The sequence below is a fragment of the Seriola lalandi genome, unplaced genomic scaffold (assembly GCF_002814215.2).
Source record: "Seriola lalandi dorsalis isolate HSWRI2012SDOR001 ecotype SW California unplaced genomic scaffold, Sedor1 jcf7180002054969, whole genome shotgun sequence".
NCBI lineage: Eukaryota > Metazoa > Chordata > Actinopteri > Carangiformes > Carangidae > Seriola > Seriola lalandi.
In genome coordinates, this window is record NW_019525520.1 from 292611 (window position 1) to 311139 (window position 18529).

At 40.6% G+C, this 18529-nt stretch overlaps 1 protein-coding gene across 2 annotated transcripts; it reads right to left on the bottom strand.

Annotated features, from left to right (window-relative positions):
• Nucleotides 1–7183: 7183 nt before the first annotated feature.
• csf2rb (colony stimulating factor 2 receptor subunit beta) lies at nt 7184–18318 on the bottom strand. Of its 2 annotated transcripts, none has more exons than XM_087170946.1 (15): nt 18171–18318; nt 14531–14723; nt 13626–13743; nt 13323–13498; nt 13017–13171; nt 12056–12200; nt 11614–11746; nt 11335–11489; nt 10591–10724; nt 10308–10485; nt 10119–10215; nt 9760–9826; nt 9585–9664; nt 9382–9475; nt 7184–8892 (listed from the first exon to the last, which is right to left on the bottom strand). In XM_087170946.1, exons 2-15 carry the CDS (start codon nt 14634–14636, stop codon nt 8512–8514), a joined length of 2019 nt encoding a protein of 672 aa, XP_087027072.1. In that variant the 5' UTR covers nt 14637–14723; nt 18171–18318; the 3' UTR covers nt 7184–8511. The 2 variants fall into 2 exon arrangements, with proteins under 2 accessions (XP_087027072.1, XP_023251580.1); XM_023395812.2 differs by having other exon boundaries at nt 9325–9475.
• Between the last annotated feature and the right edge of the window lie 211 nt (nt 18319–18529).

Sequence of the window (18529 nt, forward strand, 5' to 3'; positions counted from 1 at the left end):
CCCCCCCCCCCCCCCCACGGACTTCAAACAACAGCAGGGTAGAGAAGTGAGGGCAGGCTTGTTGACTGTGACAAACACACACAGGGGTCAACCACCATGACAGTGTGGGAGTGTCTCTGAGGGACCAGGGACTGTGACTAAAGACACATAGCTGACTGACTGACCTTAAAGGCCGGTCAGTCAGTCAGTCAGTCAGTCAGTCAGTCAGTCAGTCAGTCAGTCAGTTACGTAACCAGCTAACAACCTGGAACAATATAATGACCCATCATTAACGGTTTAATGGAGAAAAACCAAACTCATAACAAACCGTGACCCGACTGGTAGTCCCAATCGAAGCCTGTTAAATCCAGTGTCCTGATTTATCGGTGATCAGTTCCCCGGCTCTTCGAGCTGAGGGACGGAGCAGAGGTGCAGACTGCAGTCACTGACTTCTGAGTTCTTTGGGTTTGAACCCAACCCACAGCTGACATTTCCCTGTCTGAAACATGCCGGTAAGGTAAACTTGGAGACTGTGAGTGTGAATGTTTTGTCTCTACGTGTTAACCATGTGACAGACTGGTGGCTTCTGCAAGGTTTACCATGTTTTTTTTTTTTGTGTGTGCAATGCATGCTGGGACAAACTGAATATGTGAATATGTCTGATTAGTTTATTTTATTTTTCTATGTGTGTTCGTGTTTGTGTGTCTCACGACCAGGACGCTTGAAAACAGTTATTTCATTTGATGTATTGTGCGACTTTATGTGTTTGTAGCTGTTTCTAATGGCCACACTCCAACACGGGTAAAAGTGGGCATCATGAACGCAGGCGAAGACACAATAACCACAAAAATATGGGGGTAATGTGACACGGCACACACTTTCAGATGATCTCACCGTGTTACACTCGGGTGTTCACCCAAAAAAGTGCCAGAAATAGCTGAGTAAACAATGACAAAAAAAGAAAGGCCGAAAGAAAAGTCTGAAGCCTGGCTCCTCTCTCAGTCGTTCACACACACAGCTGGTCGAAGGGGGTGTGAATGTTGGATTGCCAGTTTCAGAGTAACAGATGATTGGATGCAGCCCAGTTCCAACAGTGGAAAGGTGCATGTGGGGGAGGATAGTAATGTCTTGTGTTGTAAGGGACATAAATCTGTCCCACCTTGGGGACCTGGGAGGAAACACGTGTCCTCGTTGGGACTTTTAGGGTTCAAACGTGGTTTAAGGAGAAAGGTAGAGTCAGGTTTGGGGTGAAGCATGAAGTGGGTTTGGTAAAGGTCAGTCTTTAGAGAATGAATGAATGCGTGTGTGTGTGTGTGTGTGTGTGTGAGAAGCCAGGCATTGAAACATGTGGTGGACCTCTGGGAATGTGCGTCCATGCGGAACAGGAGCGGCTTTAGTTTTGCTTTTTCTGAATTCTGCTCTTTCACCGTATCTCATGTCGTCGACGGGGAGGGCGGGAGACACACGGTCAAAAAAAAAGGGAACGTTTTTTAAGCATCAATGAGGAAGTGTAATTTAAATAACACACTGCCAAAGTTCCAGCTCCCTCATCAGTGACAAAAACAGAGACTTTAAACTAACATTAAAACTTTCAGAGGAGAAAACTTCCAATGGAAAATGAATATGTGAACATTTGTTGACATGTACATGAATGTACAGGTTGTTACCTCCTTTGTCTTCCCCGCTTGTGTCATAATTGATCTCACAGTGATAAGTACTGACTCAGCTCTTCCTCTCCGAACACCTTTAACACCCTAACACGCCCAAATCACACTTACTTTGCACTTTCACTGCACTTCTTCACCTGACCTCCTTGCACTCATTAAATAGACGTAGACGTGAGGTTTCCTACTGCACTGAAGCTTTAGTCTTGTCCCTCACTTGTAAGTTGCTTTGGATAAAAGCAGATGAGTGAATGTAAAGGGATAAGAAAATATAATTCTTGAACAGAAACAGACAAACAACAGAGTGACATTAAAAAGCTTCTCATTGTCCAAACTGCCTTCGAAGGGCATGTCTCTGCCACGACCGTCTGTGTTTCAGTTTGTCCTGGATTCCCTGATGTACAGTCGTTAGGAAACAGGAGGCCTTTGAACAGGAGGTTACACAAGCATCCGTGTGGCGCCACGCACCCCCTACACCTTCCACTGCTTTTATTTTCCTGTTTTTATGTACGACAAAGGACGGGGACACGCTGTACACAGATGACCACAAAACCACCTCGTCATCAAGCATGCGCACACACACACACACACACACACACACACACAGTAACATCGATGTGTCCATTGACACACGCATTTGTCCTTTATGTGCTCCTCTCCTGGTTTTCGCTGATGAGGATCAATATGAATCTGCCACTCGTTTCACGCCACAGCTCTCTGGCGGTGAGAGTAAAGTGTTTTTGGAGCAGAACCACTGAAAACGCCAACAATGCTGGAAAAACCCCTCGCACAATGTTGGTCAAGGCCACAGAAACAAGAGTGTGAGCGCCTTCACGGGCACGGTGACTCAGGCGGTGTGTGTCACAGTGCTCCTCAGCCTCATCGGACAGGAAGCTGTACCTAGCGATGGGCTGAAAACACAGGAAGTCGATATCAGCATGCCTGGAATTCCAGCATTGTCTCTGACAAGAAAGACTTCTGCATCGCTCAAGCACATTATTTTCACGATAAAAAATTTTACAGTAACGTTGCATTGCAGCCCCGTAAATGCCTGCAAACTACATACTGTGTGTATCACACGCTCACACCTGCTTCCAGAAACTGACAGACCCTGAATACATGTGTACAACCCTGGCAGGCTGGACAGATGTGCAGATAAACAGAGCAATAAATTAGATAATGCTGTGTGTGTGTGTGTGTGTGTGTGTGTGTGTGTGTGTGTAAGTGAGGTAGAGCGAGATGGTCTAACCACTGTATACACAGCTCTGCAGATATCCACCCTCTGATTTTGAACTCAGCTGCCAAATTGCTGTATAGAAATGTCCTAGCTGAAAATTTTGCACCTGTTCACAGATACAGACACACACTAGTGGTGTAGGCAGGGTAACAAATGGGCCAGAGATTGACGAATACCCAGACACAAAGAATCTGTGCCTGTGGACAAAAACTATTTTTAGCAAGAGATGAGGAATTAAATTTTGTTGCCACGACAACTTAGTTTCGGTCTCAACATTGGTACAGACGCAACAACCCCGCCATCCCTCCAAAACAGAGAGATTGACTTTTTAATGCTGTCAACCAAACGGGTTATTAACATATAAGATCTGAGTTTACGTTCAGAAATGCCCATATGCACATGTAATGTACATTTGTTGAATTTCCATATGTGAAATATGTACATATGAAGTAAAATCATATATGTGTATACAGTATAGCCTATATAGGTAAAAATAAACAGTCTAGTAAAGTCTAGGCAGGAAAACAACAGCAGGAGGCGCCTGGTTCAGCTTCAACCCTGGTTCTTTCTTGTAGTGTTGCTTGTTCTCCTTGTGTTTCTTCCAGGACTCTGATTACTAGAACAAAGATGCACATTTAATTCACTGTGGACTCTACATTGTCCATAGGTTTGAATATGTGTGTGCGTGAATGTGTGTGTGATTGTGTGTTGTTGTGTGATAAACCATTTTCCTGCTTTCCTTCCAGTGCATGCTGGGAAACTTTTTTTTTTTTTGAAGTTTGAACTTTTGATCTAATGAAAAAAGTTTGCTACATTTGCATACAGAATTAAAAAGTTTAAATGTAGAAGTCACATAAATGTAAAACTAATAAGATTTACCCTGAAATTACAAAGTATACATAGTATAGTAAGGCATAAAAAGGCATAAAGACGTCATATTATAGTAAGGCATTAAAAGAACGTCATAGTATAGTAAGGCATAAAAAGTCATAAAAACATCATAGTATAGTAAGTCATAAAAACGTCATAGTATAGTAAGGTATTAAAAGGCATAAAAACATTAAAGTATAGTGAGTCATAAAAATATCATAGTATAGTAAGTCATAAAAAGTCATAAAAATGTCAGAATTCTAAGGCATAAAAAGTAAAAAAAAATATCATAGTATAGTATGGCTAATAATATCATAGTTTAGTGAGGCATAAAAACGTCATAGTATAGTAAGGCATAAAAAGTCAAAAAAACATCATAGTATTGCAAGGCATAAAAAGTCAAAAAAACGTCATAGTATAGTACAATAAAAAAACGTCATAGTATAGTAAGGCATAAAAAGTCATAAAAACTACATAGTATAGTAATGCATAAAAAGTCATAAAAACATCATAGTATAGTAAGTCATAAAAAGTCAAAAAAACGTCATAGTATAGTAAGTCATAAAAAGTCAAAAAAACATCATAGTATTGCAAGGCATAAAAAGTAAAAAAAACGTCATAGTATAGTAAGGCATAAAAAGTAAAAAAAAATATCATTGTATAGTATGGCTAATAATATCATAGTTTAGTGAGGCATTAAAAGGCATAAAAAGTCATAAAAATATCATAGTATAGTAAGGCATAAAAAGTCATAAAAACATCATAGTATAGTAAGGCATAAAAAGTCAGAAATACATCATAATATAGTGAGGCATTAAAAGGCATAAAAAGTCATAAAAATATCATAGTATAGTAAGGCATAAAAAGTCATAAAAACATCATAGTATAGTAAGTCATAAAAAGTCATAAAAACATCATAGTGTAGTAAGTCATAAAAAGTCAAAAAAACATCATAGTATAGTAAGTCATAAAAAGTCAAAAAAACGTCATAGTATAGTAAGTCATAAAAAGTCAAAAAAACATCATAGTATAGTAAGGCATTAAAAGGCATAAAAACATCAAAGTATAGTAAGTCATAAAAATGCCATAGTTTAGTAAGGCTTAAAAAGTCATAAAAACGTCATAGTATAGTAAGGCCTTAAAAGTCATAAAAATGTCAGAATTCTAAGGCATAAAAAGTAAAAAAAAATATCATTGTATAGTATGGCTAATAATATCATAGTTTAGTGAGACATAAAAACGTCATAGTATAATAAGGCATAAAACGTCATAGTATAGTAAGGCATAAAAAGGCATAAAAACGTCATAGTATAGTAAGGCATAAAAAGTCATAAAAATGTCATAGTATAGTAAGGCGTAAAAAGGCATAAAAGCGTCATAGTATAGTAAGGCATAAAAAGTAAAAAAGAATATCATAGTATAGTAAGGTGTAAAAAGTCAAAAATGTCATAGTATAGTAAGGAATAAAAAGGCATAAAAACGTCATAGTATAGTAAGGTGTAAAAAGTCATAAAAATGTCATAGTATAGTAAGGCATAAAAAGTAAAAAAAATATCATAGTATAGTAAGGCATAAAATGGCTAATAATATCATAGTATAGTAAGGCATAAAAAGTAAAAAAAATATCATAGTATAGTAAGGCATAAAAAGTCATAAAAATGTCATAGTATAGTAAGGCATAAAAAGTAAAAAAAAATATCATAGTATAGTAAGGCATAAAAAGGCATAAAAACGTCATAGTACAGTAAGGCATAAAAAGTCATAAAAATGTCATAGTATAGTAAGGCGTAAAAAGTCATAAAAGCATCATAGTATAGTAAGGCTAATAATATCATAGTATAGTAAGCCGTAAAAAGTCATAAAAATGTCATAGTATAGTAAGGAATAAAAAGTCATAAAAATGTCATAGTACAGTAAGGCATAAAAACGTCATAAAAGCATCATAGTATAGTAAGGCATAAAAAGTCATAAAAATGTCATAGTATAGTAAGGCATAAAAAGGCATAAAAACGTCATAGTATAGTAAGCCATAAAAAGTCAAAAATGTCATAGTATAGTAAGGCATAAAAAGTCATAAAAATGTCATAGTATAGTAAGGCATAAAAAGTCATAAAAACGTCATAGTATAGGAAGGCATTAAAAGGCATAAAAACGTCATAGTATAGTAAGGCATAAAAACGTCATAGTATAGTAAGGCGTAAAAAGGCATAAAAGCGTCATAGTATAGTAAGGCATAAAAAGTCATAAAAATGTCATAGTATAGTAAGGCGTAAAAAGGCATAAAAGCGTCATAGTATAGTAAGGCATAAAAAGTAAAAAAAATGTCATAGTATAGTAAGGCATAAAAAGTCATAAAAATGTCATAGTATAGTAAGGCATAAAAAGTAAAAAAAAATATCATAGTATAGTATGGCTAATAATATCTTAGTATAGTAAGGCATAAAAAGGCATAAAAACGTCATAGTATAGTAAGGCGTAAAAAGTCATAAAAATGTCATAGTATAGTAAGGCATAAAAAGTAAAAAAAAAAACGTCATAGTATAGTAAGGCATAAAAAGTAAAAAAAAATATCATAGTATAATAAGGCATAAAAAGTCATCAGCACGTCATAATATAGTGAGGCATAAAAAGTCATCACAAAAGTATGTATAGTAAGGCGTAAAAACGTCATTGTTTTGTAAGTCATAAAAACCTCTCAAAAACGTCATATTAAAGTGAGTTATAGAAAATATCTTAGTATAGTAAGGCATAGAAAGCCATAAACACGGCATAGTATGAGGCATAAAAAGTCATCACAACATTATAGTATAGTAAGACCTAAAAAGTCATAAAAACGTCATAGTTTATTTAGGCGTAAAAAGTCATAGTATAGTAAGGCAGAAAAGTTCAAAATGTAGTAAGACCTAAAATCGACATAAATATGTCATTGTATAACAAGGCATAAAAAGTCATAGTGCTATTTTCTGGTCAAAATGCTGTTTGGACCCCAGTGCAGATTCAGACACAGAAACAACCAGTAGTTTAGCAATAAAGGTTCTTTAATTACCACTGTTGAATTAGTATTGAATTAGAGAAAAAAAAGTCATTAAAGGTCAGGCATAAAACGTGAAAGTATAGTCAGGCATAAAAAGTAAAAAAAATGTCATAGTATCCTTACTATACTATGACATCTTTTTTGACTTTATAAAAATGTCATATAATAGTAATTTTCAAAAAAAAAAACTTATTATTTCAAGGCATAAAAAAATGCATAAAATCGTATACTATACTGCAGTATACAAAGACATACAAAGTCTTAGTAAAGTAAGCCATAATTAATTAGTTCATATATATATATATAATATATATTCATAATCATTTATAATTAATTACCATATAAACCAGCAGTTAGACCGACACTTTAGCAAGACATATATTTGTTCCAGACAGCTGCTGTAATCAAAATAAAGTTTATTTTCTTGAACATGGACATCGTTGACAGTGCAGTATCTACATTTCTTAATACGTAGATTCTATGGAAATGATACTTTGGATAAATAAATCAGTATAAAAAGCATACCATTAAGCCATTATAACCTTCATATTATAGCACTTGTCACACAGCTTGTCAGCCAGCATGAAAACTTGAAACAATTTTCTCTCAACTTGTCAACTGTTTTTTTTTTTTATTTCTACTTTGTGGTGAGAAAATGTGTGTAAGCCATTCATGACATAAAAAATGGAAAACCTTACTATCACATTGTAAAAAAAAAAAAAAGTGCTTACATTATTTAACTCTGGTTACTCATTCATCATCTGTTAGTCACATCAATTAGGCCTGTAAGTAATATAACTGGAGGCATGTCTAATATCTTAAATATAGCTTTAACATTTATATTTCCACTACCTCTTCCCTTCATTTCAAATATATCTGCAGGACTCAGTGCTCAACAGCAGCAGTATTAGCACATCACAATGTAGATAACATACAGTATACCGCATACATTCAGCGACACATCGACAACAAGATCCCAACTCACACACATTTGTGCAAACATGCATATTGTACAAGAATGCAGTGGACAGGGCGGCCAGCAAACGTACGCACTTTTCTTAAGAAAGGCAGCTGACATAATTCAGCTTCTTATCTGAGCGGTGACAGGGACACCAAATTTGAGGAAGTAATAATAAAAAAAATAAACAAAACGACATGTCGACAGTGTTCTCAACATCCTGTGGTTAGAATCTGCATGAAACACCTACATGTGTGAGAAAGTGTGGAGAGTCAGTTAAATGATCATAGTTTACTTAACTGGATATCTCAGACAGTTCTCAATAAAAAAAAAAAAGACACACACTTTGAGCTTCACAAACGTCACGTTAACTGCAGGACTGTTGTAATCGATTACATCTATCCTGATTTAGTTTGTGCAGCTGAGTTAAGAAAGGTTTATTGTTTGTGCCATGCTGCAGTCACAGTCACCCACAGGCCCAGCTCACTACTGCCCTCCATCGGTCGGACAGCCAACATGATCTCAGGTCAGATAATAATAACACAGGCAAAAAGGTTTTTCCTCAATAAATTGTGCAACAACCCAATAATTGATGCATGTGATTCATTTTTTCATTACATGGGGGCAAAAGTACTTGAAATAAAATGTAAAGTTTATAAAGACACAAGAAATCAATGCTTGATTAGCTGTTTGATCTGCTGCAAAAGCCTGAGAAGTCCTGTTTGATGTGCGCTTCCCTTGCATGTTGCACATCCCTCTGCTGCTCTCGTTAGGTGGGAGGTGGGAGGTGGAAGTAGCCTGAGGCGTGTATGGCGCCACCTTGAACCCAGGGGCTGAAAGTTTCGGAGGTGTAAGGCGGAGGTTCGTCCTTGCTTGTGTCCTCGCTGACGTCGGGCTCGACGTGCAGCGTGGTATCTGGACACTGTTGGTGTTTCTCGACGCTGTCGTCCCTGCGTGTGTTTGTGCTGGCATCGCTGTGAGATACGAGCTCCTGTGTGGACCTGGACACGCTGCGGTTGGGTAGACACACGTAACCTTCTCCGTAAAAGGCAAAGTTCACAGGGGAAGGAGAGTCATCAGATATGTTTGGTTCTTCTTTCTGTTTCTCTTCACGCTTGACGCCCACTGAATTGTTGCTGGACTCTGACACCTGACAGAGAGACACAGTGCTGTTTAGTATCAAATGTAATGGCTGGAAATTAATTGATAATTATTATTTGATAGCACCAGCTGTCTAATTGTCATTTGCTAATTTATAAACTGCTGTGCAGTATATGTTTGTTAAATATATGCAAAAACCAAAGTGTCAAAACAACACATTGAGGTTTCATGGGGGTTGTGTTGAAGTATTTCTTTGACCTGAAGATGTGACTTCCTCCAGAATAAGAAACAGTCAGTTGTTTTGACATGTCAGTTTTTTAGTTGGAGCTGGAGGATCACAGGCTCTCTGTATTTTTGTGTCTATATTGAACAGTAGATATTGAACATTCAGATTCAGTTAAATTCAGTGTTCAATGTCTTTTTGTGTTATTTTTTGATCAGTGTTGGGCACCTAGAGAACCTGGCTGTGTCAGTATCTGACCTGACAGAAGATGTATGGCCCGCTGAAGCTCAAGGAGGAAGTTTCAGAGCTGTTAACCTTCTCAGGAGAGACGAGCAAGTTGCCACTGCTCCAGAAGCTCTCGTTCGTCTCCAGATGCTTTTTATCAGTGTCGGTGGAGGGCCACAGCGAGCTGCAGGGAGAGACAGATACAGAGTAACTCACCCCGTCACACAGGTGGCACAACATTTCATCTATGATAGAACGATGATTAACTGCTGTAATGTCTGCTGATGTGTTACCATGTAGATATGGTGTCGTAGTTCTGCTCTTTGCTGATGGACAAGTCCTCACTCTGCGTGAAGGTCTGACTGGTGGCGGACTGGATCACAGAAAATACACAATGACTCACGCGTCACATTTCAAACAGAAGAACTCAGTGACTGATTAAAACAGGTTCAGTAAACTCAGTCTCACCTTGAGCTCAGACAGGATCTTGCTCTTGCCTGGAGACGGGACCGAGTCCACCCACACGATCACCTTCCTGTTTGTTCCAAATACACCATGGAAAGACAGAGTTTTATTTAACATGAAAAACGTGCACACACCTGTCACTAATAAGACTGTCACTGGGATGTGTGAAAAACATGCCGAGTGGATACCGAAGGAATATTTGTCCATCGCGGTTGGAAAGCAATGAGAGTTATTGATGCTTAAACATTTTAAACTTTTTGGCGCTTAACTTGACAACGTTTTAGACGTCTGTTCAGGCAATTTCAAGTTTTGGGGAGTAAAGGACGCAACACGAACACAGTGTGAATACATGAGCGACGTACCTTCGACACGCTGGAATGGTGCAGTAGAGTGTGAAGAAGACTGCGACCACAAACACACTGCTGAGAACATACACCAAGGTGGCGAGGGACCAGGTGGCTGTCAGAGAGCAGGAAGCAGAATAAATGATGATGATGATGATGATTTTTACCTCTGAATTAACTGGTCACTTCCTCTTGTGCATGTTGTACCTGCAGGCGAGATCCAGTCCACAGGGTCAGTCCACTCGGACGGGATCCCCTCGTACTCGGAACCTTCTCCAAGGAAGACCAGCGACCGGACTCTGACCTGGTAGCGCTGGGACCGGGCCGCAGACGTTCTCGGTAAGGTCACAGAATCCTGGGATACGTTCAGCAGGATGGAACATCCCTGATAATGTAATGCATATAAAAATCCATTAGATACTGTCTGCTCCTATTACGTGAACTAAATGCAATATTCTAATAATAATACAATTAAATAAAAGTTCCTTACCTCTTCCTGTGTCTTGTAACAGCAGACCTGATAATAGAGTTTCAGGCTTGAATGTTTGCTCGGTTTAGTCCATTCTGCGATCGAGTTACAGTCTTTCTCCCTCACTTTCAGCTGCTGTGGCGGGTTGGGACGGACTGTGGACCGAGACATGCGTTTGTAGAAGTCAGTCAGATTATCAACACATGCACTACAGTGCTGCACACAGCTTTACCACAGAGGAAGAAGAGCGTGTCATTTCTGTTCCCACGTTCTCATCAAGAAACAACAAGATGATACTTTACATTTTTCCATGAAGCCATTTAATGTTTTAAATCACTGACATGGTTAAACACTCATACTGTTCAGTAGTTATCAGCAAGTCATGTATAAATCAGGTCAGTCATAGTCAAAATTATATAATGTATTTAGCATTTTATTAAAAAATACTTTGTTTTAATGTTTTTTATTATCATGTGTCGTGCTGGTTATTGTGACTATTCTGTGTTTATGCATATTATATTTTTTGGACAGAATAAAACCAAACCGTCTTGTCTTGTCTTCTTGTGGGTGATAAACAGACAGAGGTGCAGTAGCAACATTCAAACACTAGGTGGGGACACACATCACAGCTCTTCTGTTCGCCTGAACAGCTGCTTTGTGTGGTTTTGATTTGGCAGAACATTTTATCTCTACTCCCCCCCCCAGCATCCTTTCCCGCTCTTCCTCTCGTGTAATTGTTGTGACCTCTGTCTCGTGTCCACTCACTGTGTTTGTGGGCCCAGAAACTCTTGGTACTGTGTGCTGGTAGGAGCTCCAGCAGCAAATGTGCAGGATCTGCGACCGTCAGCGAGCAGCTGTACGTCAGCACCGTCCCGCTGGTCTCAGAACTGATGTTGGGCTTCTCGCAGCATCTCTCAGACCTGGAGGCAGCGATAAGGAGGAGGAGGAGAGGAACGGTCAGATAAAGGAATGAATGATAGCTGGACGGCTGCCCTCGTCTCAGCCCCAATCAGGTGGTTGTTGTGAGCGTCACACTCCACTTACGGTGCAGTCCGGTTCTGTCGACAGGCCAGCTGGTAGGTAATGAAGTGAGCCAGCTCTCTGCTCACCTCCCAACTGCACATCACCTCCTTCTCTCCTTCCAGCACACAATGCAAACTGGGAATCTGCCCAGTGTCTAGGGCCAGAGAGAAAAAGACAGCTATTAACAACAGCTGCAAAGCTCCAGACTTTTCTTCCATAAAAACGGACAGAGAGAGAAGATTAGAAATGTGAGGGAGGGAGATAAGGAGCAGGGTTCGTATCAGAACCTCCCTACTTGTGCACAATGATCCAGTACATTAAATATGCCAGCTAAATGGTTTTTCAGAAATGTCAAAGTTGAAGCAACATTATGCACATGCAGGGAAATGAGCCACAATTTTGTTAAATGATTGCATGTAGGTTTTAAATTACGCTCATTTTCTCTTTCTTTTCTTTGACTCACCATCTGGGGTCGTCCAGGTCACCACAGGACTCCAGTCGCTCCACTGGCCCACGCTGGCCCGGGCCCTCACCCTGGCCTTGTACCTGTGACCCAGACGCAACGATTGCTTCTCTAGTTTCACACTGGTGTTTGTGACACCCAGGGTCTGAAGGGAGAGCGAGGACAGATGCAAACATTTCACTCAAGGTCAAAGAAACATTTTGGAAAACGATTTTTTGTTTGTTTTGTTTCTGCTTCCTGTGCGTGGTAATACACAGAGCACACTGGATTAGCAACCAGCTAAAAGTCTGCAATACAAATACAAAACCTTCATTTGTTTTTAGCCAGAAAATGTTAGCATGCTAACATGCTAAATTAAGATGGTGAACACAGTAAACTTCGCCCCTGTTACACCAGCTAATTTCAAAACAGCTGTTACACTGTTTGTTTGTATCTTGTAACTAAAGGAGATCATTTTTGCCTCTTTATCTGTTGTCACTGCGAGATTAGCACCAAGGCTAACCGCTATCCACCTGCAATTGTTCTGTTATTCCCAATCTGAAAGTACGTCTCACATATCGATGCTTCGTTTTATCACCAGACTGAAGTGAGTACACAAATTTGAATAAGAATGGGTTCAGAGCTTTCACTGATTTTCCTGTCAGGGGAACTACAGTGGGTCTATATCAGATGTGTTTAATGCACCAGACACTGCTTTCATTATCACTGCTAAATATAATGTAACGCAGAAAGCTGTTTAGACGTCAGAATGCGTTGAGGAACTACAACAGCTCAAGTGCCCATTAAAATGGATCTCTTAAAATCCTGTTTCAGCTTCTACTTTTGACATTTCATTTGAAGTAAAACATTTCAGAAATATTACACCGCCTAAACCTTCGGGATTCTGAAAAGCCTCTCCACAATTTCAAAAGTGATGAATAATAATGTGTCACTAGCAGCACATGTTTTTTTTTAAACTCACACTCCAGTTGTCATGTGTCTGTGCTCTGTAGCTCAGCTGGTACGTGAGGTTTCTGTTCAGGGTGGAGGAGGAGGGGTAGGGGTTGGACCAACTGAGCCGTCGGCCTCCATCACCTGCATCATGTGTGGACAGACCCAGCGGTGTGCGCGCTCTCACTGCACGACACAAACACAAAAACACGTACACTTGAGCAGCTGAAGTGACGGCTTCTCAAATCGTAAACAGCTGACGTTACTGCCTCATCAAAGGTTTTCATTGGTTCTCATTCATTTCTGTAATCATCACAGTCGTGACTGACAAACTCACGCTGCTGAGAAAGACGCCAGGGCTGGTGTGGGACGGACGAGCAGGCGGTCAGCGTCTCGTTCCTGAGGAAGAAGACGGTGTGTTTGATGCCAATGCCAAACGCACTGGTGTTATATTTACACTGGACGGTCCTGTGCTCATCCTGGACAGGTGGACTGTACGGCACGCACAGCTCACTGCAAGGACATGGACAAAAACTTTGTTTGCAATATCGCACATATATTCATCATCAGATTCATTCCCAAACATCCTTTTCACGTTTGTTCCCTCTGGTTCTCTCTGGTCTTCTCCGCTTTAGTTTACCTGCCGTCTTCATCCGTGAACCAAAGCTGCAGTGGTGTGTTTCCGTGTTGCCTCCATTTGCAGTGGACGTGGGAATGGTAGTTGTTATGGCACTCTAAAGACTGCAGCAACAGAGACCCTGGGTAGAGAGGGAGAAATCTGGCTTGTAGCTGACTGGGCCGTGACTGAGTGAAAGTGCCGTTAATGGACATGAAAGTCACATATTCAAAATCTTATTAGTAAAAGTAAAAATGCAGAAGTATTAGGTGAAGGGTGCGTCTAAAGTAAAGGGCTTGTTGTCTTATATATGTACCTTAATGTGCAAACAGCATTTTTACTGTTACTTAACTTAAATCTAAATCCTATAAAAGTATTTCTGTCTTTATAAACACGTGTGCAGAAAGAATCTTTCAACCTGTTTCTGATTTAAATCCACTTGTTTAAAACCGTTGTAGAAATGAGCTTCTGACGGAATTTCAGGCTTTAAAAAAGAAGAAACCTGTTGTGAAGCACATTTTAAAGATGATAGTGTGTTTTGTGTGAGAAACTGCATGAACTGAGAAGACCTCACCCTGTGGTCTGCTGAGGACGATGTGGGAGAGAACGCGTCTTGGTTTTGAAGTCAGAGAGCTTTTTCACACCGCTGTCTTTCCTAACCTGACCTCGTCACCTGAACCTGACCACAGCCAGGACTCTGCAAACCTCGGCCTCTTGTGTGTGACGCCGAGTACTTCAACAGAGTACTTTACATAGTACATGTACTCTGTTACATTTCACCACTGACGTTGTTCGTTCACTTATATGTATTTTGATTTGTGCCTCCTGCATCGTAAAACGTCCAGATTTAGCCGAGTTACAATCTGAAATATTCAACCCTGAAAGGCTTGTGGAGGCTTTAGTTGTGCCAGGTGAATACGAAGACTTACCGTTCTGTGCGTCGTTGCTCTCAGGGACGATACAACGATCCGGACCGGAGGAAAGAGCCAGAGGAGGGAGCGTCGACCAGAGAACGACCCAGAGGAGAGGCATCATTCCTGAGGGCTGCCAGCCCCGTTTGGTTTCCTCTGAGCTGGTATCAGGACACGACCTGAACTGTGTGTAATCATATCATCAAGCGGTCTGTAGAGGTGATATATAGAGACAGTAAGAGAGAGAGAGAGAGAGAGAGAGAGAGAGAGAGAGAGAGAGAGAGAAAAGAGTTCATTTACTAGAAATAATGAAGAAATGAGTCATGACAGCACAACCAGAAGTCACTTCTGCTTTGAGTGTCGGCTTGTTGTGGGATGTCACCACACATCCGCCTGCTTCTTATCTCTCTCTCTCACATGTCATTGGGTCTGATAAAAAACACACATGCACACACACACACACACACTGACACACACTGACACACACTGACACACACACGCACACACTGACACACACTGACACACACTACTGAAGATACAGATCAGTGGTTTCATGTCTGTTTAAATATAACTAAAAAGCACAAAGTGTTCGCGTCCAAAGTGGCAGCGTTTTTAAGAAAAGGTTTTATTACTTCTGCTGAAGAGGTTTTGTTTTGTCGTTTGTCTGTTTATTTGTTTATTTGTTTATTTGTCAGCAGGATTATAATAAAAAAATACTGAACTGATTTGCTCCGAACTTGGTGGAGGGATGGGGGGGGTTTTTTCTCCGAAGTCTCACCATCACATAAGCAAAGAAGTACAGTTATAAAGGCCTTCATGTGTTAGCGGCTGCAGCGAGAGTGAGGTCAGAGGTCAGACTGGACACAGCAGTAGATACAGCAGCGGGATCATCATCACCGCCACACTGTGTCATACTTCTAAATAAACTCAGATGAGCTTCCTGTTGTCTCCCGCCCGCTGTCTGTTCTGTTCAACTGGACTGACTGGGAGCTGCACCATTTTTAACTTCTTTTTCTCTGCAGCTTTTTATTTATTTATATAGTTGATCATGTAGGATGAAAACACGTCCGCCTCGGTCCACTCCTGGCTGATGTGTGACGTTGGATAAAAGTCATAAATGTACCTGCAGTAATAGTCAGAGTTTATTAGAACATCTGTTTATAAAACTTTTGTGTTTACGACCCAGTCACCGACACTGGAGCCCAACAACCAGGCGGAGCGCCGGGCTTCCTGATCAGCCATCTGCCCAACAAACACACAACTATGAAAAAGTTCTTTCAATTTAGCCAAAATTTCATGGGCTTCAAAATGATTTTATCATGAAATCTTTTACCTGAGAGTGTTGTAATCTTTTAAAAACCAATTTCTGCACTTAAATGAAATGCAGATTCCACTTTCATGAGGTAATTCAGGTCTCATTTTTGGTTATTTTGTTATTTCATACTTCCTTTTTCTTTTGAAGCGTGTTTATCTGCAATCAAACTTATCCTTCAATCAGCCACACATGTAACACCAATGTGTCATTTCTGAATCGAAATACATCCTGCATCTGAAAGTTCATTTTAAAAAAAATGTGCGGCATGATTCATTCTTTATTATTTTTTCCTAAATTAATTTGTAATTAACTATAGCGCTCTAATGAAAAAAGCATCATCTTTCAAAGGTAATTTACTTAATTACATATTTAATATAATAAATAACGTAGATCTCTGTAGACTAATTCAAATAACTTGGTTTTAAGATCATTTTGTGGCTGAAACAAACTTGTTTAAAAAGGAGAAAATCTACCATTTCAGAAACAGTAGAACAGTGAGACAGAGGGGGGATTTTAGGGATCGATCAGGCATAACAGACGCTACTCGTGTCTTTTTAGATGCTGTTTATAGTGGTAGGTTTGGGGGAAACCCCCCCAGGAGGATGTGGGAATTCAACATCAAATCTGAAACCAAATAACCTTCACAACCTGTTATTGTCTGTGCTGCAGCAGGTCACACAGCAGAGCTCAGCGGCGGCTTCGACACTGATGAGAAACCAACAGCCGCATGAAAATCAAAGACAAAATGGAGTTTCACCCAAATACGAGCAAAGACGTGGAAAAGTTGCACGTGTCGATGAGTGAAGTGGCAAAACAACCGAGAAGACAAGAAGAAATGTCTCATTTACAAAGAAGCTTTTGAATGGCGTGAAGTCCTAATCATCCTGTGTGTGCGTGTGTGTGTGCGTGTGTGTGTGCGTGTGTGTGTGTGTGTGTGTGTGTGTGCGTGTGTGTGTGTGCGCGGGTGTGTGCGCGTGTGCGTGTGTGTGTGTGTGTGTGTGCGTCACTGTCAAAATTCTTCTGCAATTCAAGTTATTTCTGAGTCACAGGATGTGACCGAGGATGACATCATCATCATTCATCCACTATCTCATTTCAATATCAGCTCTGAGGAAAACTTCTCTATGGTGGCACCGCAGAACACACAACGTCACTGCAGAACACACAACGTCACTGCAGAACACACAACGTCACTGCAGAACACACAACGTCATCGCAGAACACACAACGTCACCGTGAACACACAACGTCACCGTGAACACACAACGTCACCGTGAACACACAACGTCGTCACAGAACACACAACGTCGTCACAGAACACACAACGTCACCATGAACACACAACGTCACCGTGAACACACAACGTCACCGTGAACACACAACGTCACTGCAGAACACACAACGTCGTCACAGAACACACAACGTCACTGCAGAACACACAACGTCACCGCAGAACACACAACGTCATCGCAGAACACACAACGTCATCGCAGAACACACAACGTCATCGCAGAACACACAACGTCACCACAGAACACACAACGTCACCATGAACACACAACGTCATCGCAGAACACACAACGTCACCGTGAACACACAACGTCATCGCAGAACACACAACGTCGTCACAGAACACACAACGTCACCATGAACACACAACGTCACCGTGAACACACAACGTCACCGTGAACACACAACGTCACTGCAGAACACACAACGTCAGTGCAGAACACACAACGTCACCGTGAACACACAACGTCACCGTGAACACACAACGTCACCGTGAACACACAACGTCAGTGCAGAACACACAACGTCACCGTGAACACACAACGTCACTGCAGAACACACAATGTCACCGTGAACACACAACGTCACTGCAGAACACACAATGTCACCGTGAACACACAACGTCACTGCAGAACACACAATGTCACCGTGAACACACAACGTCGTCACAGAACACACAATGTCACCGTGAACACACAACGTCACTGCAGAACACACAATGTCACCGTGAACACACAACGTCACTGCAGAACACACAACGTCACCGTGAACACACAACGTCAAGTGACAAAACGTGGATTTGTTGCGAGGCTCAGAGCCGATGAACCAACCAGCGAGTCTCTTTGACTTGATGTTTTCAGATGAATATTGTGTCTTGGAATCGTAAAGACAGATAAACATGAACTCTGTGCTCATTAGCTTGAAGCTGTGAGTATGTTGTAGATATCACAGTAGGACAAAGTTCATTTAAAGAGTATAAATGTCAGCAACATGACGCGACCTTTCACCCCCTCGGAGCCCTCCACCAGATCACAAGGGAAATCTCCCACTTACCTGCCGTAGATGATGAAGACTGCTCTTCCTTCGTCTGTCCGTCTGTCACCATTAGCTCCTCATGAACACTGTCGAGAAACTCTGTGGGAGTTTCCTCTGTGATGAGCTCAGTTTCCCCTTTCTGTCCACACTGACACTTTGGGCGTCTTTTCTTTTTTTTTGCTTTTTTTTTGCTTTATTGCGTGATCAGCTGTTTTTTTTTTTGCTTTTCTTTTGCAGACTCCAAACTGCTGCAATCAGTCCTTCATCTCTTCACACTAAAAGTCAGCGTGGAGGACGCAGAGAGCAGAAGACAGATGCAGTGACTTGTTCTGGAGTCATGTAGAAGCCGAGAAAAGACAAACAGTTCCACAGAGAAG

What these genes read in the sequence shown, in the direction of transcription:
- csf2rb (XM_023395812.2), bottom strand. Translation starts at nt 14,636, where the DNA reads ATGATGCCTCTCCTCTGGGTCGTTCTCTGGTCGACGCTCCCTCCTCTG. An exon ending in CGACAGAACCGGACTGCACC is followed by an intron (nt 11,490 to 11,613) that starts GTAAGTGGAGTG and finishes CGCTGCCTCCAG; the next exon opens with GTCTGAGAGATGCTGCGAGA. An exon ending in GTTACAAGACACAGGAAGAG is followed by an intron (nt 10,486 to 10,590) that starts GTAAGGAACTTT and finishes TTACATTATCAG; the next exon opens with GGATGTTCCATCCTGCTGAA.